The sequence below is a fragment of the Bos javanicus genome, chromosome 5 (genome assembly GCF_032452875.1).
Source record: "Bos javanicus breed banteng chromosome 5, ARS-OSU_banteng_1.0, whole genome shotgun sequence".
NCBI lineage: Eukaryota > Metazoa > Chordata > Mammalia > Artiodactyla > Bovidae > Bos > Bos javanicus.
In genome coordinates this window covers 114,265,199-114,290,059 of record NC_083872.1, presented here as the reverse complement: position 1 = coordinate 114,290,059, position 24,861 = coordinate 114,265,199, and the positions used below count along the sequence as shown (strand labels likewise).

The 24,861-nt window shown below is 51.4% G+C and overlaps 1 protein-coding gene, 1 long non-coding RNA gene and 1 other non-coding gene across 11 annotated transcripts in view; 1 reads left to right on the top strand and 2 right to left on the bottom strand.

The window, feature by feature from the left end:
- TTLL1 (TTL family tubulin polyglutamylase complex subunit L1) overlaps positions 1–3,884 on the top strand; it is a 35,185-nt gene extending 31,301 nt beyond the window's left edge. For 8 of the 9 annotated variants that reach the window (XM_061418775.1, XM_061418774.1, XM_061418773.1 and 5 more), the window contains one exon: positions 3,593–3,884. In XM_061418775.1, the coding sequence (XP_061274759.1) occupies positions 3,593–3,722 (130 nt within the window). In that variant the 3' untranslated portion in view covers positions 3,723–3,884. The remainder of the gene's footprint in view (positions 1–3,592) is intronic. The other variant, XM_061418780.1, reaches the window with a different exon arrangement.
- A 3,739-nt stretch (positions 3,885–7,623) lies between these two features.
- Positions 7,624–10,848, bottom strand: LOC133248490 (uncharacterized). Its single transcript, XR_009736729.1, has 3 exons — positions 8,588–10,848; positions 8,355–8,500; positions 7,624–7,896 (listed from the first exon to the last, which is right to left on the bottom strand). It is a non-coding gene; the product is annotated as an uncharacterized LOC133248490 (long non-coding RNA).
- Positions 10,849–24,788: 13,940 nt separating this feature from the next.
- Positions 24,789–24,861, bottom strand: TRNAG-GCC (transfer RNA glycine (anticodon GCC)). Its single transcript has one exon. It is a non-coding gene; the product is annotated as a tRNA-Gly (tRNA).

The following is a 24,861-nucleotide window of genomic DNA, read 5'->3' as shown; positions in this document are numbered from 1 at the left end:
AGGAAGCCCCTCACTTAACATTTGAAAAGAGTGAAGAAATAGTTGTGAACTTTACACCCGTGCTCCGATACCCTGGTGGGTAGCGCCGCTGCTGTGTGGATGTAAGTGTGCAGCCCCAGGAGCACAGGAGGTGAGTCCATGAGAGCAGCACTAGGGGCCTGGGCAGGGTGGTCACAAGCCTGAAGGGTGACCAGCTGGCTGGTTGGTTGTATCTTCCAGCACATCTGCTATCCAGACGAGGCATAGGGTAGGCAGAGCATGGAAGCGCCCTGGGTGGGGTGCTCGCCAGGTGAGGGGGCAGGACATGGAAGCAGCAGGTCTGAGCAGCTGAGGACAGGGAGAGGGCGGGCAGGGGGCTGTCAGACACTGAGCTGGGAAGAGAAGGGGCAGAGGTCAAGGGGCATAGGTCAGGCTGTGGCTGGCGGCTGAAGTTTCGCAAGGGGTGCGGTCACCGAACGTGATGTGGTCAGTTGGGTGCCCCAGAGGTGGGGCTGAGCTGGGGTGGAGGTCATCGGAGAGGGCAGTAGGTTAGGGGATCAGGGTCTCATCTGTTTGGTCACTCAGGTCACCAGCAGCAGTGAGTTGAGAGCCTGAATCTTAAGGAATTAGGGTCAGTGACCTGGAGGATTAGAGGTGACCGACACGGCAGGGAAGGCTGGTGGACTCTGCTGACCTGGGAAGGAGGTTTTGGAGAGAAGTTGCGGGGGGAGAGGGGGTTCCCCTGTAGACCCAGGGCATGGTCAATGGGAGAGAAGACAGGCCCACTCGAGGGGCGGAGGGGAAGCCAGGTTCAGAGCAGGAAGGTGACGGGGACCTTCCAGGACAAGGTGGAGGATTGGGGAGGCTCTGTCCATTGCTAACAACGGACAGAGAGTCCTTGGTACAGAGGAAGAGTTTGGAGGTGGGGCCGGGTGGGGGCACATCCAGAACCTCCCGGGATTGGCACTGTGGGCAGTGCAGGGTGACAACCACGATGCAGGGCCTTGTGGGCTCCATCCTGACAGCCCTGAGACAGGGAGGGGGCCCTGGGTGAGCCCCCCTTCATCGAGCTGAGGGTGCTGGGGAGGTCGGGGAAGTGTGTTCTAGGGAGCCTGTGGGGCCCTTTGCCCACCATCAACCCATTGCCCCCTTGAGGGTGTGGGCAGACGCCCCGTTTCCAGTAAGACACATGGTCAGAAGCCTCAGTGCTTCCAGTTGGAGAGACAAAAAGGTGACCTTCCTTGCAATGCATTGGGCTACCCTCCCCCCGGGTGAAGAACTAAGAAGGGGTTCCAGTGCAGAGCCTACGGTGCTGGGTCCTTCCAGTCAGGGCTTGCTCCCCAGTGCTTCAGTGACCCGTCAGTCTCTGTGGGCTTACAGCCGAGGTGCTGGGGGATCGGGGAGGATGGGTCTGGGAAAGGGGGGTGGACAGGCCCCCGACATCACCTGCTCCGTCCTGTCCTGCCATGCCAGGCACTCTGCATTCCACTGGGTGCCCTCAAGAGCCCTTCAGGGGTCCCAGCGGGGGCCGGCTCACTTGCCCGTGGCCACAACCCTGGTGTGCCACCTGGATGTAGACACTCTTGCTGCTGTCCCAGCTCTCCATCCCGGCCTGGGAGCTGCAGGGCCTGGCACTTTGCATCTGCTCCGTCCAGGGCCCAGTTCAGAAGATGCCGGGTCTGCTTTTACAGTCTTCTAAAAATGACTATTCTGACCCCTGTGAGTGGATCCTGCCTGTGAAAAGCCCCAGAGAGCAGCCCGCCAGCCCAGGAGGGGCCTGAGAAGGGCCATCTGGTCTCTGACCCTCCTCCACGCTCGCCCTGTCATTGGGCACACCACCCCCAGGAGTCACCCGTCCCAGATGGCAGCTGCTCACCAAGCGCTCATTTCCATTGGTGTTTAAGCTGCACAGACCAGCACCAATGCCCAGGGAAACTGGAAGCCCACCTGTGTGTCTCCCCTCTGCTTGTTCAGCAGGTTCTTACTGCACACACGCTCCCCACAAGAGGGGTGCTGGGGATGAGCCAGACAGAGGGGGTGGTCACTCCAGCCCTTTGGTCAGTAAGGTAGACACGACACAAGCAAATAGAGTGATAACGTATGAGCAGGAGTCCCTGGCGGGAAGAGGGGCCAGTGTGCCTCCTGGGAGACCCCCCCACACCCAGGCGGATCCACCAGCATCCCTGGGGAGTCCTCTGCCCTACATCGTCTCTCTTTAGGGAGACAGGAACAGGAGGGACCCACAGGTTGTGGTCTGACCTCCCTATGTCTGGCAGAGGGAAACCTCGTTGTGTCTGCTGTGAAGATGACACTCTTCTGGCCTCCCTCCTCCCCACCCTCCTCTTTCACCCCCAGTGTGGAAAATGCATCCTTCATCCTCAGAAATCTCTAGCCCAGCCCACCCTCAACCCACACATGGTGATCCTGGGAATAAGCTTTAATGGAAACACACCCTCTTCCAGAGGTCAGCAGAACGTAGTTAATGAAACATCACTGAGCATCTTAGTACCTTTCGCATTTGATGTGGACATCTTGGTGGGTGCTCAGCCAGGGTGTGGTCAGCAGTGACACCCACACACACATTAGAACAGTGGACAGAAGCTTCACACTCTGAGCCGCAGGGTAAAAAGTTCCAAATTAAGAATCCTAAGTGAAGTGAAGTTGCTCAGTCATGTCCGACTCTTTGCAACCCCAGGGACTGTAGCCTGCCAGGCTCCTCCATCCATGGGATTTTCCAGGCAAGAATACTGGAGTGGGTTGCCATTTCCTTCTCCAAGAATCTGAAGTCCTGGGTTTTATTTAACCCTACCTCTGCCACGTACCAGCTGTGTGACCTTAGCCCACTGAATAAACCTCTCTGAGCCCCAATTTCCTCCAACAGGAAGTGGGACTCATGATGCCTACGGATCTGAGTCAGGAGGGTGATGGAAGCCCTGGGAGGGATAGGAGACCCTGTCCATGGAGGTCCGCAGTGCCAGGGCCCGAAACAGGGCCTGTGGATTTCACCCCTCTCGTGGGGGCCCCACCCCAGCAAGAAAAGGTCACCAGATGCCTTATGGTCAGGGTCGCTGAGGTTCTAGGTTCTTTCTGGTTTAAAAGCACCAGCTGTACGTCCCTCCCGGGCTGTGCTTTAGCACTGCACAAGCCCGATGCAGGAGCGTTGATGGGGAGGGGTGGGTAGGTCATGGCTGGTGGAGGTGAAACTGGCCTCTCCCTGTCCTGGCTGCCGCCTCCTGGGCTGGTCACTCACACCCCGTGCCCTGTCTGGACCAGGGTTAGTCATCCTCGCCCCACAGATGCTGAGCGAGGTGCTGAGTGTAATGTATTTTCAGACATCGCTTGTCTCCTTGGCTACCCTGGTATGTCATGCCTTTCCCTGTGGCCATTGCCAGACCCTGTCTGGTGGCCTGTATGAAAACATCAACTGCAGGGTGTGGGACCCGTCCACAGTGACAGTTTAACAAGGTTGTGCTCGTGTGTTCTGTGGCCTGGGATGGCCCTTGGTGGGCTGCCAAGGCCACCTGCTGGGCAGGTGAGTTTGGAGGCATGCAGGCTGCTTCTCTGGTTGCCATGGCGACGCCACGGGAACCCTGGAGATGGCCTCTGTCTCTAGGTATGACGAGGAGCTGGCGCAGGGTGACGGGGCTGAACGAGAGCTGAGAAGTCGGCCAGGCCAGTCGCTGGGGCCCAAAGGGAGCCGATTGAGAGATGCCGGGAGGACCGTCCTCACCACCTGGAAGTGACCACCGGCAAGACGGAGACTTACAGCCCGGACCCGGTCAAAATCTGTCACTGCGCCCAACCCTTGCCGAGGACACCTATTTTGGAATTTCCTTTTTCTAGACCTTTTTTTTCCCCTTTCCTAAACCCTGTAAATAAATAAAGGCACTTCTTTGAAAGGTTAAGGAAGTCTGTTATTGGGGGAACGTCCCTGTTTCTCTGTCACTCCCATCCTCACCATACTTCTGGCTCCAGGCTATCGGGATTTTTCCCACACCAAGCAATTCTGCTGTGGCCCCAGATGTCCTACCCCTGGAGGCAGGGGTTCCCCAACCTCCAGGATCGAATGCCTGATGATTTGAGGTGGGTCTGATGTAATAATAATAGAAATAAAGTGCACAATAAGCGTAATGCCCTTGAGTCAACCCAAAACCACCCCTCACCCCCTGGTCCGTGGAAAAACTGTCTTCCATGAAACGGGTCCCTGGTGCCAAAAAGGGTGGGTACCACTGTCCTGTGGTTAACTCTGTTCGGACACCTGGAGATGGAGTCAGATCCCACAGGTAAGGGCTCAACTCTACAAGACTGCCCGCCACACTCACAACTTCAGGCACCAATCACAATTCCAGTTGTTAACTGCTTCCTACCAACTGGCTCCAAGTCGGAGGTTCCCACAACCCTATCCTTGGGTTCAATTAATTTGTGAATGGGGCTTGCAAAATTCAGGGGAACAGTTTACCTACTCCATTGCCAGTTTACATAAAGGATGCAACTGAGGAAAAGCCAGATGGCAGAGATGCACGGGGCAACGTATGGATGAAGGGGCACCGAGCTCCCGTGCTCGCTCTGGGAGCATCACCCTCCCAACGCGTCCATGTGCTCAGCAGCCTGAAAGCTCTTCCAATTCCATAGTCCGGGGCTATTTATGGAAGCCTTATTACATAGGCATGCCTACGTGCATGCTAAGTCGCTTCAGTCGTGTCTCACTCTTGGCAACCCTATTAACTGCTAGCCCCCAGGCTCCTCTGTCCATGAGATTCTCCAGGCAGGAATACTGGAGTGAGTTGCCATGTCTTCCTCCAGGGGATCTTCCTGAACCAGGGATCAACCCCGCGTCTCTTATGTCTCCTGCATTGGCAGGCGAGTTCTTTACCACTTGTGCCACCTGGGAAGCCCCAGTGCATGGCAATGATTAATTAAATCACTGGCCATTGGCGACTGACTCCACCTCCAGCCCCCTCTCTTCCTCGGAGATTGAGGGGTACGCCTTGGTTCCCCAGGCAGCCAGTTCACATCCAAGGCCATCCAGGAGCCCCAGCCACCAGTCGTAGCACAAACTCTGGTTTGCTTGAAAGGGACTTGTTAGGAATAACAAAAGATACGCATTTCACCTTTCTGCTCTGTAGCAGTTTCAGGAACTGGAAACAAAACTAAATATAACACATGTCCCTTAGCTCTTAGAAAGAAAATTACAAAGGTTTTGTATGCTGGGAAAGGAGATGGAGACCAAATACATATTTCCTAAAAATCACAGTATCACAATCTATTTCATTAGGGCTGAATAACTAATTCACGAATGTATAAGATGAGCCCTTTGGACAGAAAGGAAAAGCTTCAGAATGTGATTTAGTTTATTATAAAGTAGGTCACATTTTTAAAATTTGGCACTAAGTTAAAACCCAAACCCAAACCTGAGTATCTTACAGAACCATGCTGCTGTGAGAAAGCAAAGTATTTAATCTGACAACTACTTTGGTTTCATTCCTCTCAACTCGACTGTGATCTAGAGGAAAACAGGCAACTAGAAATATTAGCGCCTCAGCATTTATCATTACAAAGGCCCTTGTCTTGGTGCTCTGAGGAGATGCACTGGGTTTTGTAGGTGAGCCTGTCGGTCAGATAAGCCCAGACAATTCCCGCCATGTGGCTTACATGACATCAGCCTCCGGGCTTGCCGCAGACGCAGAGGTAAGTGCAGCTGGCAAGTCACTGGCGGCAGGATAAGCTCTTGACACAATGTGTTTACAGCAAGCCAGCCTGGACTCCCATGACCCACAGAGAAATACAGGGAGGCAACCCACGTACCTCTGTAGAGCGATCGATGCGTCTGAATCACCCTTGGGGGTGTTCTCTTATTAGAACATTTTATTGTCACGTTTGACACCTGTTCACTAATGCTTCACTCATTGTCCTGAGTTTCTCTTTCAACTCCCCACCTATGTGCCATTACAACGTTAGGAATAAGATTTTCTTGTTATGTAATTGTGCCAAGGACACAGAGGTCTTCTTCCCTGGTGGTTCAGTGAATAGGAATCCGCCTGCCAATGCAGGGGACACGGGTTCGATTCCTGGTCCGGGAGGATCCCATGTGCCACGGGGCAACTGCTGAAGCCTGTGTGCCCTAGGGCCCTTGCCCTGCAATAGGAGAAGCCACTGCAATGAGAGACCCAGGCACTGCAACGACAGAGTAGCCCCCCTCTCGCTGCAACTAGAGAAAGCCAAAGAGCACCAGTGAAGACCTAGCGCAGCCAAAAATAAAATAATTTTTAAAAAGAATATAAAACATGGATCTAGTTCAATATGTGGAGAAGGCAATGGCACTCCACTCCAGTACTCTTGCCTGGAAAATCCCATGGACAGAGAAGCCTGGTAGGCTGCAGTCCATGCGTCGCTAAGAGTCAGATATGACTGAGCGACTTCACTTTCACTTTTCACTTTCATGCATTGGAGAAGGAAATGGCAACCCACTCCAGTGTTCTTGCCTGGAGAATCCCAGGGACGGAGGAGTCTGGTGGGCTGCTGTCTATGGGGTCACACAGAGTCAGACCCGACTGAAGTGACTTAGCAGTAGCAGCAGCAGTTCAATATGTGTGCTGTGTGCTCACTCGCTCAGTCATGTCCGATTCTTTGCAACCTCATGGACGACTATACGTAGCCCGCCAGGCTCCTCTGTGGGATTTTCCACAAAAGAATATTGGAGCAGGCTGCCATTTCCTCCTCCAGGGGATCTTCCCTACCCAGGAATCAAACCTGCGTCTCCTGCATCCCCTGTATTGCACGCAGATTCTTCATTACTGAGCCACCAGGGAAGCCCCTGCTGCTACTGCTAAGTCGCTCCAGTCATGTCCGACTCTGTGCGACCCCATAGACGGCAGCCCACCAGGCTCCCCCGTCCCTGGGATTTTCCAGGCAAGAGCACTGGAGTGGGTTGCCATTTCCTTCTCCAATGCATGAAAGTGAAAAGTGAAAGTGAAGTTGCTCAGTCGTGTCTGACCCTTAGCAACCCCATGGACTGCAGCCCACCAGGCTCCTCCGTCCATGGGATTTTCCAGGCAAGAGGCCTGGAGTGGGGTGCCATTGCCTTCTCCTATTTCAATACAGAATGAGTGAAATGTAGTACAAAATTCAAACAAATTGCAATTTGTAGGAACTTGTCTGCTGCGTTCACGTTAAGCCTGAAATGGCCCCAGCTTATTGATCAGCGTACTTTGTGTATTCCCTGACATTCAGGCCTGGTGTGGATGATGGGTGTGGCTTTGAGCCTCTGAGTCAGACCTGGGCTTGAGGCCCAGCTCTGCCATTTATTAGTGTGTTCCTTGGACCTTTGCTTCCTAGTGGATAAAAAGGGATTGATTTTATTTGCCTCAGAAATAAAAAGTGCTACCGCCCACCCCAGCTGGTTCTTGCTCCAGCTCTGATCACATTTTCTTCCCCAGGAGGGGGCCTAATCCTCCACGAAGCTGGGGGCTTCCACCCTCCACTTCTGATCACAGCTTTTCCACCCACCAGTTCTTCCAATCCAGGTTCTCTGTTATGCTGCCTGGTTTTGGAAAGGGTGGAGTCCCCAGCTGGGAATGAGCCCGCAGCCTGAGCGTGGGGGAAGTTGATTCACTGAAGGGAGAAGTCAGCGAGCCCGTGACCAGGTTGCTAAGCGAGAGCAAATGCCTGTTAAATATATTTATATCAAATATTGACAGTGACATGAGTGATGTCATGTTCTAGAGCAGATGTTTCCTCTGGATACTTCCAGTACACTCACGGGGAGGAAGTACGTGGTGTCCGAAGCAGGCCTTGGAAAACCGTCAGGCTGTAAACAGACTGTGAGGTCACTGGGCCAGGCCTCCAGCCGTGGTGTCCCCCTTTGCAATCGTCTGGGTTAACAACTTCTGTTTTCTTATCGGCTCCCATTACTTTTTTCTGTTTGATAAGGTTGAGGGGTGAAGGACAGGTCCCAAAGTCTGAAGGCCGTAACATCTGATCAATTTCAGGATGATTCTATTTGATTTTTCACAGAGGAAACTCATCATTTGCCTGCTTACTGCATGGGCTGCTCCCCCAGTATTTTTCAGCAGGTGCTCAAGCCCAAAAAGAAGGAGTCCTCCCACCTGTCCCCCGCTCCCAGCGCAGCAGTCCCCAAGCCTGGTGGCAGGCTCCTCAATGGACCTCCCGCCTGGACCACTGCTCGAGCCCCACTGAACTCGGCCCTCAGCCCCCTCCCATACAATCAGGCTGCACCCTCTAGCCCAAAGGATTTTCCTGACCTGTGGCCATTTCCCCCAGCACAGGGCGGTTCTTCAGTGCACCCCACAAAGCCTCCCGTGCTTGGAAGAACCTGGAAGCCCTCCATACATGGTATTCACCAGCCCCAAACTCACCTGACTCGTCTCTGCCGGAGTCAGCCTTCCTCCAGGACACTGGCAGGGTGCGTTCTCCCTCCAGGTCCATTTTCCAGCTCGGTGGCCTCTCCAGCCAGCCAGGGGAGGTGCTTCCCTGGTCTCCCCAGCCTCAGGCCATGAGCCTCCTGTGGTCCAGGGAGGTGGGTGAGCGTCCGCTGCAGGGACCCTGCCCAGCGGTCAGTGCCCACAGGGCGTCCTTTTGTGTCACTTACCAGGAGCTACGTCCAAGTGGGGTGCCCTGGGGCATTTCAGGATCCCTGCGGGGCAACAGGAACACCCATCAGATTTTGCTTCCTGTTTCTCATTAGGCAGACAAGGTGTTTCTGTGGACACAATCGCTGATGTAGGTTGGGGGTGACTCTCTTGCCTAAAGGACAGTAAAGGCACTGACCTGGCGTTTCTGTTGATACAAGCCCAGGTGCCCCCGGGGCTGTCCTGGTTCGGGTGTCTCATTCAGAGCCGTTCTCCACCCTCACCTTTTCATTCCCATTGGGAACTGAGTCTTTGGGGGTTCCGCCTCCTGAATTTGGCCCCCTCTGTCACCCCTGCTCCCATTTATTCCACCATGCCTCTTCCCCCAACTGCCGCCAGCGCCTCCCCGCTCCCCCACCCCAGGAGCTGCCTTTCTGATGTTTCAGATGCAGCTGTGGCTCCTCCAGGGGTGAGGGTGGGCTGCAGAGAAGTGACTTCAAGGGCTCCCTCCTGCCGAGGGTCTCTGTAATGGCCAAGCGCACCAGACAGCTCATGCTTCGGGATCCGATTCCCATTCCGGCTAGAAGCGCGGACTGGGCTGTCACAGGGCTCCAGGTGGCCTCCGACGTGCCCAGCCCCAGAGCGAGGGCTGTGCTTCCCCGTTCACCTTCTGTCCCAAGCCTTAGACCCGACGGCAGAGGGTGCGGGGTGAGAAAGGCACCATAAAAGGGGCCCACAGGGACTTCCCAGGTGGTCCAGGGGCTGAGACTCCACGATCCCAGTGCAGGGGTCCTGGGTTCCCTCTCTGGTCGGGGGGCCAGATCCCACGTGCCACGACTGATTGTTCATGTGCCGCGATGAAGCTCGAAGATCTCACGTGCTGCAACAAAGACCTGGAGCTGCCAAACATATAAGTAAATAAAGGAGGGGCTCCACAGAGGCACCTGAGGCTGGTCTAGCTGGAGAGACCTCACGTGCTGAGTTTTGTCTGCTGACATTGTCCCTGAAGAAGAAAAACCAGCCCTGAGAGCCAGGAGTGGGCCTGGCCCTCAGAGCTTGGTGTTCTCCTGCAGAACGTAAGCAATCACACAGACGGGCAGCCTGAGACCAGGCCACCGTGTGACCAGCCATCAAGAGAGAGCCTGTCCACCACTGCGTCTGAACCCGAAGAGCAGCATCCACATCACCCAAGCCAAAGGATGACACGCTTCCCCTACCCTCTCCTGGCCACAGAACTGATTTCCCCCAATCACCATTCTCATCTGTCCCGAGCTCCCCCACTGACCACCACCATAGACGAGGTTTACTGAGACACCTGGTCACAAAATCGCCTACCCTTCCTCAGAGCAGCCAATCCAGGGCAAAGCCCACCTCCCCAGACCCACCTCAGCCAGCAGCACCCTCCCTCCCACAAGCCCTGAAGTCCCAGGCCATTCTAGGCAACAAGCAATTCATCCACCTGTCACCCATGGAAGCGTTGTTCCTGGTCTTTGACTGAAGAATGTAAGACTATGAGAATCTTTAATGATTTAGCATGGGGGATTTCACTAGTTTTGATGTGAGTGAGTGACTGAAGTCACTCAATTGTGTCCAACTCTTTGCGACCCCATGGCTGTAGCCTACCAGGTTCCTCCATCCATGGGATTTTCCATGGCAAGAATACTGGAGTGGGTTGCCATTTCCTTCTCCAAGAGATCTTCCCGACCCAGGGATTGAACCCGGGTCTCCCGCATGGTAGGCAGACAGGGAAGTCCTAGTTTTGACGTGGCTGGGTTTTAAGAAAGATTGGTTCCTTCCCCAAGGCTGGCAGAAGCCCTGTTCAGTCTTAGAAACAGATAAATACATTTTTCTCTTTAGATGGTACCGCAGGCACTGTGAGTCGGGAGGCAGTAGCAGAGGACCCCTCCCCTGCCACCGCACCAGCTTAGGACGGAAGCTGGCCTCCAGTGTCCCTGCCCAGGAATGCAGCCGCCTCCCTCACTGGCAGGTAAGGGGAGGGGAAACCCAGGTAGACCCAGGTGCAGCTGGGGACAGCAGTATAGTTCTTCAACTTTTTCAAATTACATTTCCCACAGAGCCTTAAGGGCCTACTAAATTAAAAACAAACAGCAGCAAGGACAAAAAGCCAGTCCCTAACTTGAGAGACACAGAGTGCTTGCTGCCCAGTCCTTCCTGGTGGGAGGAGGTGACTCCCCAAGGTCACATAGCCAGGGAAGAGCAGAGGCTCGCTGGGACCCGGTGCCCGTGACTTCTCATCCAGCTCTTCACAACGCCCCGTGCTGTCTCCTGTGGAAAAGGCAGGGGAATACCAGGTCACTGTGGGATTCAGGGGTTGAAACTGGAGGCTTATAAAATCAACAGACACTGGTTGTCACTTGCCATTCAGAAGGCTTGGGGGGACTTCCCTGGTGGTCTAGAGGCTAAGACTCCTCACTTCCAGTGCAGGGGGCCCAGATTCGATCACGGTATGGGAATTAGATCCCATATGCTGCAACTAAAGACCCCGCACAGTCAAATAAATAAAAGTAAACAAGAAAAAAAAAGTTTGGGGAAATTGGAAGGTGCACCAAGGAGAGTGCAGGGGGTAGCTGCACGGACAGAATCTGGTATCAGAAGACCCGCACCCGCTCCCTCCGCAGCTGCTTGCTTGCTGTGTGACTCAGTTTTGCTTTCTCATCTGCATGGTGGAGATTAAAATCTCAGCCCCATCTAGCTCACAAAGCCATCGGAAGAAGGGAAGATGAGGATTGCAAAAGTGCCCAATCCGTATTGTTGTCGTTCAGACTCAATTGTTGTCGCTCCGACTCTTTGCGACCTCATGGACTGTAGCACACCAGGCTCCTCTGTCCTCCACTATCTCCCAGAGTTTGCTCACATTCATGTCAGCATTAGTTAATAGTTTTTGCTGTCACTTTAGTTTCAAGACCTGGGGCCTGCCCTCTAGGAGTTCACAGACTGTTTCTTGTAAGAACGATAAAAGAGACAGCTTAGGCTCAGTGCCAGAGAAGAGGCATAGATAACGCTTGCCCCAGTGGGTGGGGTGACCTGGGTCATTTCCTTGAGGTGTCTTTTTTTCTTTGGAGAAAGATCTTTAATTGCTTTACACAGCAATAGAAAGTATGTATTATACATTGCATGTATGCAGGCTCAGTCAATAAGGCATATCCAGCTCTTTGGCAGCCCCATGGACTGTAGCCTGCCAGGCTCCTCTGACCATGTAATTTTCCAGGCAAGAATACTGGAGTGGGTTGCCATTTCCTACTCCGTCCTTGAGGTGTCTTGAAGAATGAGTAGACACTGGATGGGGGAGGGGGGCGGGGGATAATGAGAGATGATTTCAGAAAAAGGATTCAGGGCCAAATTATGAAGGATCTTGGATGCCAGGCTCAAGAATTTGGCTTTAGGGAGCCATTGAATGTTTTTGAGGAACAGTGTGACAAGGGAGATGTTCTTAGAGATGTGACTCTAAGGGGTGGTTCAGAAGATGGTCGAGGTGGGAAGAGGCTGCAGGGAAGCACAGAAGGGAAGAGCTGAGGGTGGGAGGACTGGGGAAAGAGGTGGCTTCATTGGGTAGTAGGTCTTGAGAGCCAGGAGCAATTCTCAGTTGACCAGCAGGGGGCGTGTGCACAAAAGGGGTTTGAACCTTTAAAGCAGAATTAAGTAAACCTTGCCATGTTAACAAAAGTATTTTTCCAAGAGCTGTTCAGAGAGGTCATATCATCCATGGCTATGAAATAATACTGTTTCCATGTAACAACTGTGTATCGAGAAAGTCACTGGTTTGCTTCAGTTCCTGAATCTTGTACTCAGAATAAGAATGAAAATAATTCTGGACTTCCCAGATGGTCCAGTGGCTAAGACTCCACGCTCCTACTGCAGGGGACCCACTCTGATCTCTGGTCATGGAACTAGATCCCACATGCTTCAACTAAGACCCAGCACAGCCAAATAGATATACATAAATAAATAAATAATTGTTAAGAAGAAAATAATTCTACCAGACTTATAGGCAAACTCTTCTCTTACACAATCTTCCCCCAGGCAGAAATGTCTCCACTGCACCCAGAATTCCCCTGCTTTTCCACTGTTGTTCAGTCGCTAGGTCGTGTCCAACTCTGTGACCCCATGAACTGTAACATGCCAGGCTTCCCTGTCCTTCACTGTCTCCCAGACTTCGCTCAAACTTATGTCCATTGAGTTGCTTTTCCATTAATCAGGGATGGAAGCCCAGTCTCCTGCATTGCAGGCAGATTCTTTATGGACTGAGCTACCAGGGAAGAAACTTTCCATTAAGTCACCCAATATCGAAGGAGCATTAGTGGTTTGACAGCACCGGGTGCTGGGTCACACCGCTGAGCAAGACAAGGAAGTAAGTCCTTGCCCTGCAGAGTTCAGTTTGAGAGAGATGAAAAAGGAACATTCTCAGAGGTGGGTGAGCTCAAAGGGCAGGCTGCTCTGGTGGACCCTCAGAGGGGCCACGAAGAGCCTAGAAAGAGCTGACTGTGACCCTGCAGGGGTTTTTGGATGGGTGGGAGGCAGTGCTCGAGAGAGCTGGCTCTCTGGGCTGTATCTGAATAGAGATGCTCAGGATTACAGGGCCAATATGATCTGCTGGGGGGATGGGAGGGCTGGTTGCTGGGCACAGGTGATTTCTCCTGGTCTGGAAGGAGCTCAATCCCCAAAGTGGGTCCTGGCGACATGTCTGGGCTGCTCAGGTCAGGCTGGGCCCCTCACCACAAGCTGGCCCAGTGGAAACCCTTGAAGATGTGTTTCAGCAAGAAGAACCATGAGGGACTTCCCTGGTGGTCCAGTGGCTAAGACTCCGTGCCAGATGCAGGGGGCCTGGGTTCAAACCCTGGTCAGGGAACTAGATTCCTGCATGCTGTAAATAAAAAACCTCTTTTCCTGCAACGAAGATCCTGCACATGGCAATGAAAGAGCCCATGTGCCACGGCTAAGGCCAGCACAGCAGAATCTGAATTTTTTATTTTAAAGAACCAAGAGCGTCAGAGGCTTAAGCTGGGGGCTGTCTGGTCACTTTCTTCCCTTAGTCTTGACATTTCAGTTCTTCCTTTGATTGCATGAAACACCGCTTGTCTCCTTCCTGTGATTCCACTACTAATTTTAGCTACACACAGTTGGCTGCAGTTCAAAGAATTTTAACCTGTACAAGTTCACTCAGGTTACAGTCTGGAGAACAGATGGGAGAAGGGTCATCCAGACGATAGCTGGTAGTGTTTGGGAGAGAAAAGAGGTGTTTGGAAGGAACGTTGGCAGGACCTGGCGGGGAGGATGAGTGAGGAGGCGACGTGAGAACTCAGGTTTCTGGAAGGAGGTACCGTTCATGCAGGGCTGAAGGGAAGATGATGACTTTAGTTTTAGAGAAGTTGAGCTTGAGGAATCTTGGGGACTCTCCAGCGGGATGTCAGGTTGGCCCTCAGGATCTGCAGTTGCACGGTGACATAGAATCGAGGACCCATGGCATGCAGCTGGGGAGGAATACTCCCGGAAATTGTCCGAGGGTGGGGACCCCAAGGAACAACAGGAAGAGGGTGGGAAGGAGCAGGCAGAAGACCGAGGCCTCTCATGGAAGGCTCAGCATCTCAGGGAAGCCAGGATGCAGGAATGAGTGACCAGAGCTTCATGCGATCATTGAGCTCAGTCTTGAGAGGGGCTCTGGGACTTCACAAGCAGGGGCTGTGATAGGCCTGGTGACAGCGGGGTCAAAGTGCAGCAGGGAAATTGAAGAGGAAGTGGATCAGCTGTGAAGGCAAGTCTTCCAAGCAGGGGTGTTAGGGAGAGAAGTGGGAGAGGGAGGCTTCGAAGCGTTGTGCCCCCAGCTGAAGACTATGACTTTTTATAGGCTTCCTTCCTTCCTTCTCCCATTCCACCCATTGGGTGCTCACTGTGTAACTTAGCTGTTTGAGGTCCTGGGGACACTTTGCTAAACAAGATGGGTCAGTCCTGGTTATCACGGAACATAAAATCCGGTCGGTGCTAGAGGAGAAAGCATCTTTCTTGAACAGTTTTATTGAGGTCTAATTTTCATACAAGGGCTTCCTTGGTGACTCAGTGGAACAGAATCCACCTGCTAATGCAGAAGACCCGTGTTCCATCCCTGAGTCAGGGGGAGCCCTTGGAGAAGGAAACCGCAACCCACTCCAGTCTTCTTGCCTGGAGAATCCCTTGGACAGAAGAGCCTGGCAGGCTACAGTCCATGGGGTAGCGAAGAGTCAGACACGACTTACCGACTAAACAACAATAACAACAATTTCCATATTATGTACTTGTGTTTAGTTGCTCAGTCATGTCCAGCTCTTTGTTTCCCCATCGATTGTAGCCCACCAGGCTCCTCTGTCCATGGGATTCTCCAGGCAAGAATACTGGAGTGGGTTGCCTTTCCTTCCTTCAGGGGATCTTCCTGACCCAGGGATCGAAGCCAGGTCTCCTGCACACTCATTTTAAGTGTATAATTCAATGATCTCTAGCAAATTTACAGAGTTGTACAGCGATCATCAGAATCCAGTTTAACAACATCTTCATCACCCTCAACAAGACCTCTCAGGCCCATTTGCAATAACTCCTTACTTGTACTTCTAGCAACCACTCATCTACTTTCTGTTTCTACAGACTTGTCTTTTTTGAACATTTAATATAAATGGACTCTTATAATATGTGGGATTTGGGTTGGTTTGTTTGCTTCATCTTGTTTCTTCCCGTTAGCATCACATTTTGGAGGTCCATGCATGTTGCAGTGTATCTCAGCATTTCATTTCTTTTTATTCATGAATGATATTTCATCGTGAATAAAAAGAAAAGTTATGACTAACCTAGATAGCATATTGTAAAGCAGAAACATTACTTTGCCAACAAAGGTGTGTCTAGTCAAGGCTATGGTTTTTCCTGTGGTCATGTATGGATGTGAGAGTTGGACTGTGAAGAAAGCTGAGTGCCGAAGAATTGATGCTTTTGAACTGTGGTGTTGGAGAAGACTCTTGAGAGTCCCTTGGACTGCAAGGAGATCCAACCAGTCCATTCTGAAGGAGATCAGCCCTGGGATTTCCTTGGAAGGAATGATGCTAAAGCTGAAACTCCAGTACTTTGGCCACCTCATGCGAAGAGTCGACTCATTGGAAAAGACTCTGATGCTGGGAGGGATTGGGGGCAGGAGGAGAAGGGGACGACAGAGGATGAGATGGCTGGTTGGCATCACTGACTCAATGGACGTGAGTCTGAGTGAACTCTGGGAGTTGGTGATGGACAGGGAGGCCTGGCGTGCTGCGATTCATGGGGTCGCAAAGAGTCAGACACGACTGAGCAACTGATCTGATCTGATATTTCATCACACCACATTCTATTTACCCATTACCGAGTAGATGACATTTGAGTTGCTTTCACTTCTTAGTCACTGTGAGTAATGATGCTGTGACCACTTGTGTACAAGTTTTTATATGGACAGGTGTTTTCATTTCTCTTGGGTGGATATGTAGGCTGCTAAGTCATAGGTGTGTGTGTGTGTGTGTTAGTTGCTTAGTTGTGTCTGACTCTTTGTGACACCATGGACGGTAGCCTGCCTGGCTCCTCTGTTCCTGAAATTTTCCAGGCAAGAATACTGGAGTGGGTAGCCATTCCATTCTCCAGCGGATCTTCCAGACCCAGGGATCAAACTCAGGTCTCCCAAATTGCAGGCAAATTCTTTACCATCTGAGCCACCGGGGAAGCCCAGGCCATAGGTAAATGTATGTTTAACTTTTTGGGAAACTGCCAAACTATTTTCCAAAGCAATCGCACCATTTTACATTCCTACCAGCAGTGTGTGAGGGTTCCAGTTTCTCCACATCCTGAATAACACATATTATTTCTCTTTTTATTATTTCTCATTGTGGCTTTGATTTGCTTTTCCCTGAAGACTAATGATGTTGAGCATCTTTTCGTGTGCTGATGGACCAACCATTCCTCAGTTTTCTTGGTAGAAACGGTTTTAAAGAGGTGAATTTTCCATTCCCCCTAGGAGATTGGACTTTTATGATTCTGTGGTAAGAAAGTTCTGTTGACTCTTCCATGAAAACTTCTCTGATTCTCTTGTCTATGCTGGTCTTCCCTTTCTCTTAAATTTTAAAGCAAAAGTCAGAGCATATCTGAGGCTTCAGGCCCTCCCAGAAAACTTCCCCTGTAACTTAAAATAAACTCAAGCTCCAGTCTCGTTTCCCACCATGCTCTCCCTTCTGCCCTTTTGCAGGAGCTGTAGTGACCTTTGAGGATTTCACGTTCACCCCTGCCTCCGGGCCTTAGCACTGGCGGGCCCCTCTACCTGGAATTACCTTCCCCTTGATTTCCATGGGGTCAGTTCCATCTGATCATGTGGAGCATTTTCTCAGAGAAACTTTCCTGATTATCAGTCTCTTACCATCTTTTTTGACTTTTTTCAAGGCACTGATTACCAGGCAAAGTTATCTTAGGTATTTCCTTGCTTTTTTACTTTCTCCATCAGAAAACTATCAACTCTGCAAGGGCAAAACAGCCCTGGCCCGATCGGTATGGCACTGAGAGAATACCATGGAAAGAGGAGCCTAGAGGGCTACAGTTCATGTGGTCACAGAGTCCAGCATGACTGAGCAACTGAGCATGCACACCCATTTCTGGAGAAGTCACTTCAGGGCCTGGGGAGGGAAGAGAGCAGGGTGCCTGTGCCACCCTGGCACAGCTAGTGGGGAGAGGACAGGCCAGGCTCCAGGGGGCTGAGAGCTTATCTTCTGTTCACTGGCTGAGTTGTGAGTGTCCCTCTCCCCAGAGGGGCTTGTCATCTCATTCAGCACAGTACCCAGAACAGTGGCCAGTGGGTGCTGCTAAGTTGCCAAGTCGCTTCAGTCGTGTCCGACTCTGTGCGACCCCATAGACAGCAGCCCCCTGGCTCCCCCGTCCCTGGGATTCTCCAGGCAAGAACACTGGAGTGGGTTGCCATTGGGTAGTAGGTGCTAAATAAGTCTTTGACTTCAAAGCCTGACGCTGGAATCTGAGTCTGGGGGCGGAGGGGAGCCCTGCCCACTGACTGGCTATGTGACCGTGGGTCTGCTCCTTCCCGTCTCTGAGTCTGTTTCCTTGTCTCCGTAGCATGCCTGATGGCATGAGGGTGAAGGCCGTCCTTCCTCGTCAGGTGAAAAGAGGCTGTGCCTGGGCTTGTGCACCTGGGCCGGGCGGCCCTGGTGGCTGTTGGGCTATTTTTGGCAGTGATGATGATCACACAGCTTTGTTCTTGGATCTGCCGCCTCTGTTCCCACTGTCCCCAGGGCAGCAGGCTCCAGACCCTACCTGGGGGCTTCCGGAGGAGAGCTGGAGAGCAGGGAACGAGGGTGAATGCCAGGGGAGGCTGACCGGGCAGAGGCTGGGGTTGGGTGAAAGCTGAGTCACAGCCTTAAAAACTTGGGGAGGGGGGTGTCACGGTGACATTACGTTCACTTCCTGACAGGAGGGTGCTGTGTCTCATGCCTCCAGGCGACTGAGCCCAAACAGAAAGGCTTTGAGAAAGCAAGGAAACTGGAGGATGGATGAATGGAAAATTTTAATGAACAGCAGCCCAGGAATCCCTTCAGCCTGGAAGCACCTTTGGAACACCAGCGCCAGCACCTGGAAAGGCCTGTCCCTTGGCTGGAGTGGGTTTCCTACTTGCAGATGCGGTAGGAAACCTCTGGGCATCCTTCTTCCCCAGCCATTCAGGCCCTGTCCCAGCCTCACAGCTCTGCCTGGGGACCACAGTGGTGGTCCTACAACCTGACATCCTCTCCTCCCTATCCCCACCCATCGAAATCCTGCCCGTTCCTGAGACCCAGTTAAAGCTCCATGTCCTTGAGGCTTTAAACCATCTTCTGGTCCGGTGCCTGCCACTCTCATCTGCCTGCCCTCGATTTTTCACTTCACACTTAACTTACTCTCACCTCTCTCTCCTCTCAGTAAATCATCCTGCCCTTTTCCCCCAGCTTGAGTATGAGTCTGGTGGCCTCAAACATTTTCATATAACTCCTCACATGTTTATCCAAATTTCTCATAGATGCTTTTTCTGATCTCAGAGCTCAATGACACCAAAGCCTGTAAATACAAAACAATTCCTTACTGGGGGGAAAAAATCACCATTCCTTGATATTTCCCCAAATGAGAGCTTGTTCTTGCTGTTTGGTCATTCAGTTGTGTCCGACTCTGTGACCCCATGGTCTGCAGCACACCAGGCTCCTCTGTTCTTCACTGTCTCCCAGAGTTGGCTCAAATTCATGTCCACTGAGTCAGTGATGCTATCCAATCATCTCATCCTCTGTCATCCACTTCTGCTGCCCTCAATCTCTCCCAGCATCAGGGCCTTTCCCAGTGAGTCATCTCTTCACATCAGGTGGCCAAAGTATTAGAGCTTCAGCTTCAGCATCAGTCTTTCTAATGAATACTCAGGGTTGATTTCCTTTAGGATTGACTGGTTTGATTTCCTTGCTGTCCAAAGGACTCTGAAGAAGTCCCTTGGACTTCTCCAGTACCATAGTTCAAAAGCATCAATTCTTCAGTACTCAGCCTTCTTTATGACCCAACTCTCACATCTGTACATGACTACTTGGAAAACCGTAGCTTTGACTAGATGGACCTTTGTCAGCAAAGTGATATCTCTGCGTTTTAATACATTGTCTCAGTTTGTCATAGTTTTCCTCCCAAGAAGCAAGCATCTTTTAATTTCATGGCTGCAGTCACCATCTGCAGTGATTCTGGAGCCCATGAAGATAAAATCTGTCACTGTTTCCACCTTTTCCCCTTCTATGTGCCATGAAGCAATGGGACTGGGTACTATGATCTCAGTTTTTTGAATGTTGAGTTTTAAGCCAGCTTAAGCCTATGACCTTGACCAAGTCATCTTACCCCCCTGAGCCTCAGCTTCCCCAAGTGCAAAGTGGAGCTGGTGTAAGGAAGCAGGAGTTCTCATATATAAAGCACCATCGTGGGGCTGTCCCCATGGAAAGCGGTCCTTTGGGTGGCAGCTGTGATTGGTATGGAGGGTTGGGAGAAGTCAGGGCCAGTCCGGCCCCTCGGATCCTCCCTGGGCACGCAGCAGGTGCTGTGTCCCAGCCGGTGCAGAGTGAAGACTGCCTGAATGAGGGAGCGATAACAGTCTCCCAGGCCTGGTCCCTGGGAGGGCCTGGCTTAGGGTGCCTGCTGTCTGGGCACCTAACAAGAAAGCTGTGACCTGTAATTAGCAGGGCTGGGCTTGGCGGGCTGGCTGTCCCCAGGGCCCACATGATACTTCATCAGCCTCAATGAGTGCTCGGGTGAAATCTGAAACCCAAGCCATGGGCTGGAACCAGTTACACAGAGAACAGAGTTGTCACAACAGGAAGGGTGTGTTCAGAGGGAAAGTGGGAGGAGCGTTGGCTCTGCTGTCTTATACCCCAGGCCACCCAGCAGGTGCCAGGACCCATATGCTCAGAGGACAACCCCCAGGAGCAGGCCCTTGGCTGGATACCCCTGACCTTGGTCTTGAACTGTCGGGAAGGACGTTTCCCTTCCGCCTCTAAGGATCTGCCTGTGCTCCACCACCTCAGGCTGACAACCCTGCACCCACAGCTCCCATGACTTGCCCTTCAGACGTGTCCTTCCAAGCCCTGCCCTGCCTATCTTTCAGTCTGCTGAAATGCCGCTTTTCTTGGGAGCCCTCTGGGACCCCCAGGCCACTGCTTGGACCCTTCAAGATCATTGTTCACAGGCTGCCCCCTCTGGTACCCACTAGCATGAGTTGCTGGAAAGTGGAGAAAATTTTATTTTTCATTCATGCCCAGCTCGATACCTGGTATCCCATGTCTGCTGTGTCGGAGGGAGAGAAAGACTTGATGTAGGGAAGAAAGGAAGGAGTCAGAAAGCCCAGGTTTGAGAGGGTCTCTGGCCCTGATGGATGGGAAACCTCCAGCAGCTCACCTGGCTTCCCTGGGCCTCTGCCTCCTCACCTTAGGAAGACTCTCTTGCTCATCCTTCAGGGTCTTCCAGCTTTGATGTTCTGTGATCCCCAAAGCAGCCTCCTCCTGCCAATCTCTCCCACCTACCCCAATCCTTGCCCAATACTGCACTTCAGTGTGAAATCATTGCCCCTCTGCCTGTTACCCGGCTGACCACACATTCTGAGCTGCTGTCCATCAGTTTATACTTCTAGAGAAGAAAAGGAAAAGTCCTTCGTCACACATTCCTGCCTCATGGCATACACAGCTCCAGCTCAGAGAGCTCAAAACCCATCCAGGATCCACTCTGGCAAGCTCTGGTGTGGATTGACCATTTGCTGCCCAGACCCAGAGAAAGTAGGTGAACACAGGCAGTCCACTGGGCATAGGAACTGGTTGAACTTGACCTGGAGGTGGCCTCTCCCATCCCCTGCCCCCAGTGGGGCTGTCTGGATTGGAGGGTGGCTTTCTGGCGGGTCTCTGACTTTGTTGGAGGCTCCCACCGAGTGAGAAGGGTGGACAGGAGGTGAGGCAGGGGCAGGAATGGGGCCCAGGGAGGAGCAGAGGGCCGTGGGAGTGGGAACAGGGCAGCAGAGTGGGGTGGCCTGTGATCTGGAGGGATGGTGCCCGCATTCCTTCGTGGGTAATAATGCCAGTGGGCCTGGCACTCACCTGGGCAGGAAGTCCGCCTTCCCTGCATCGTGTCCACTCTCGGGAGCAGCACCCATGGCTCTGCTCCTTGTGGGGCAGGGAGTGCAGAAGAAGGAGAGGGAGCTGGCATGTCTGCTGGGTCCTGCCAGGCTCCTCCCTCCCCTTTACAGATGAGGATGTGCCCGACCTACCTGACCGTGTGACCTGATGCAAGCAGCATCATTGGTCGGGCGAGTGCCTCTGTTGCACTGGGCACCGTGCAAATCTTTTTCATCTATTAAGATGTTTAATTCCTCTACCCCTCCCACCCTACTGTTTCTCTGTCCAGACGAGGACACTGAGGCTGGGAAGTGAGGTGACATGCCCAAACCTGTAAACCTAAACCTGCTTTAAAAAAAAAAAGAAAAGAAAGAAAAAATGCTGCAAAAACAAAGCAAAAAAGAACCATGAACCCCTGAGCCTTTGACTGAATCCTAGGCTTGATTAATTGCTGGGAGTGGTGGGTGGAATTCTTTTTTTAGCAAAAGATAAAACTAGACCTGTGGTGCTCAGACCTCTCCTCTTTTCCTCTGCCACCAGGAAGGGACTGGGACCCAATTAAATGTTTAACCAGAGTTGGGGTAGGAGCCCGACTGCAGTGCTACTTCTTGTACCACTGCCGTGATTGTGACATAGAATCACGAACAATCCCAAGCCCTGGCTGGGGAGGGAGCCCAAGTCCAGCCCACCTGGAAGTGCCCATGCCCTCCCAGGCAGATTCAGACACCTCCAAGGCAGATTCAGCAAGTCAGGCACAGACACATGGAGGAAGGTCACTTCTGGTCAGCAGAACCTTTGGTAATAGCTGGTCTGGGAGCCAAGAACAGCCCTTGATGGCTCTCCACTGTCTCCAACTGTGATTTCAAACCCTCTTTATGTTTTTAATGGGGGGAGTCTTTCCATAACATCCTATATGTAAGCAACAGCAGGATTTTATTGCTGTACATTTATTTTATAAGTATTGGTACAACTTCTTTTACCAGTTCAAGTTTGTAACATTTAGGTATTTGTTACAAAATTAACCAACAAGAGCAATGTCACTTCAAATAAAAAGAATTACGTATTGATTGATTTGACTGTGCCTGGTCTTAGTTGCAGCACACTGGATCTTCTGTCTTTGTTGTGGTTGCAGGATCTCGTTCCTTGACCAGGGATGGAACCTGGGCTCCTTGCATTGGAAGCCCAGAGTCTTAGCCACTGGACTAAGGAAGTCCCACAAATGTCGCTTTTTTTAAAGAATATGCATTTTGAGACTGCTCCAGTTTTTTAAAAACAGTTTCAGTATCTAGTTTTATTTTGTATCAAGGAAATCTGGATTCACATTAGTAGATAAGCATGATAACATCGTAAATCACAGAGTGACTTTCAGTTTATCTGATCCAGGAGCCTGAAAGGCATAAGATGATACTTTGCATTCAGAATGGCATCACTGTGGTATTCAAGACCTCATCCTCCTGAAATGCAGGGACTCAAGGAAGGAGTTCCTGAGGGAGTTCAAATCCTTATCACATGGTAGAAAAGACTTTACAATGTATCACATATGAAGTCTGGGCAGGACAGGTCTTCAGTCAGAGTTTCAAAACACCCAACTTGAAAGTATGGTTTCATTGTTGATACTTTCTCCACCAATGGCAACAATGTAACCCTGTCCACTTAGAAAAAGTTAGAGTTGTCAGTCAGCACTCAGAATAGTGCTTCAGACTGTGTGAGGCAGAAGAATCAACTGAGGAACTTATGGAAAATGGGGAGATCCCAACACAGAGCATCCTGGAGATGCCTACTTTGGGAAATGCTATCCAGATGATGCTGCCAATATCCTGCTGACTTTGGAAGGGAGTGGTTTCCAGGCCCAGGTGTCTTGCCCAAGGGTGCCCACTTGAGTGCAGTAGGTATGAGGGAAGCCCTGTACTTGCTGGTACAGCTTTATGTGAGCAGATGTGTGCAGGCCAGCAGGGAGCAAAACTATTCAAAGGAAGAAAGGCTGGGGTAGTTGCCTCCTAGTCAATGACACATTTATAAGGAATTCAGGTTTTACACCACTTGGCAGGGAGCACTTCATTCCAAGGTGTATCCAGAGATGTATTCCTCTGGCCCCAACAGTTAACACTCTGATGTCTCCAGAGTATTAACAGTTGGTGCACAGTACATGTTCTCCTTCTGTTTTGTTTTTTAATCACTTTTTTTTTTTTTTTTGCGGTGAGCTTGGCTTGAGGGATCTCAGTTCCCAGGTCAGGGATCAAACCTTCAACCCCTGCAGTGGAAGCACAGTCTTAACCACTGGACCACCAAGGAAGTTCCAATCACATTTTTTTTTTTTTTTCCTGGGTTCAAACCATTTTAGCCAGGGGCTTCGGGAGAGGGTCAAAATGCTGGGAGGACGATGAAATCCAAAGTCTTCCTCCAGGCCATCTGCTCAACTTCTCAGCTGCTGAAAGGCCAATCACAAATTTTTAAAAAGAATACTTTTACAAACTGCAAAGAGGTCCTTGTAAAACCCTTAACAGCCACTGACTGTACCAGCTATGTCCTAAGAGCATCACAGGAGTGACCTCAAGAATCCTGGCAATTTCTCTAAATACTAGACTCTGTGATTATGCCCATTTTACAGCTGAAAACTGAGACCTGGAGTGGCAAAACAGATTGCCAGAACTGCATGACTACTCGCTGCTCAGCTGCATGCTCCAGCCAAGAAGAACCCGCCTGTCTCCCTGGACAGCAGGATCTCTTGCCTCTGGGCCTTTGCTCATCCTTTCCATTCGCCTTGGCTCAGGTAAATATCACTGCCTTCAATATGGCAGGGCTTCCCCAGTGGCTCAGTAGTAAAGAATCTGTCTGCATTACATGAGACACAGGAGAGTCAGGTTCAATCCCTGGGCCAGGAAGATCTCCTGCAGAAGGAAATGACAACCCATTTATAGTATTCTTGCCTGGGAAATCCCATGGACAGAGGAGCCTTGTGGGCTACAGTCCAAGGGGTTGCAAAGAGCTGGACATGACTGAGCACCTGAACACTCACACACTCAATATGGTGACCCTCTGGGGATCACTGGGAGGCCTTTTCTATGTTTAATATCCTTGCTGAGTCTTCCTGGAAGCAAGACAGGACTCAAGTCCATCCCACCCTGAATCCACCCTATCCCCTGTGCTGCACATTCTCTAAACATTGTAATTATCAATCAAATAAGTATCTATAACAGATTTTGAATTTTTTTTCTTGGAAGATGTAGCTGTACCACTGTACAATAACTGTATCTGGATAATTTTTTTGGAAACTGTTTTATTCTCTGTGAAACTATTTTTAAAATTATTTTATTCATTTGATTGGGCACAGTGGTAGGGAATCCATCTGCCAATGCAGGGGACACAAGAGATGCAGTTTGGATCCCTGGGCCAAGAAGATCCTCTGGAGAAGGGCTTGGCAACCCACTCCAGTATTCTTGCCTGGAGAATCCAATGGACAGAGGATCCTGGTGGGCTACAGTCCATGGGGTCGAGAAGAGTCAGACACGACTGTAGCGACTGAGCACCATTTATTTGACTGCACCGGATCTTAGTGGCAACATGTGGGATTTAATTCCCCGACCAGGGATTGAACCTGGGTCCCCTGCATTGGCAGTGCGAAGTCTTAGCCACTGAACCACCAGGGA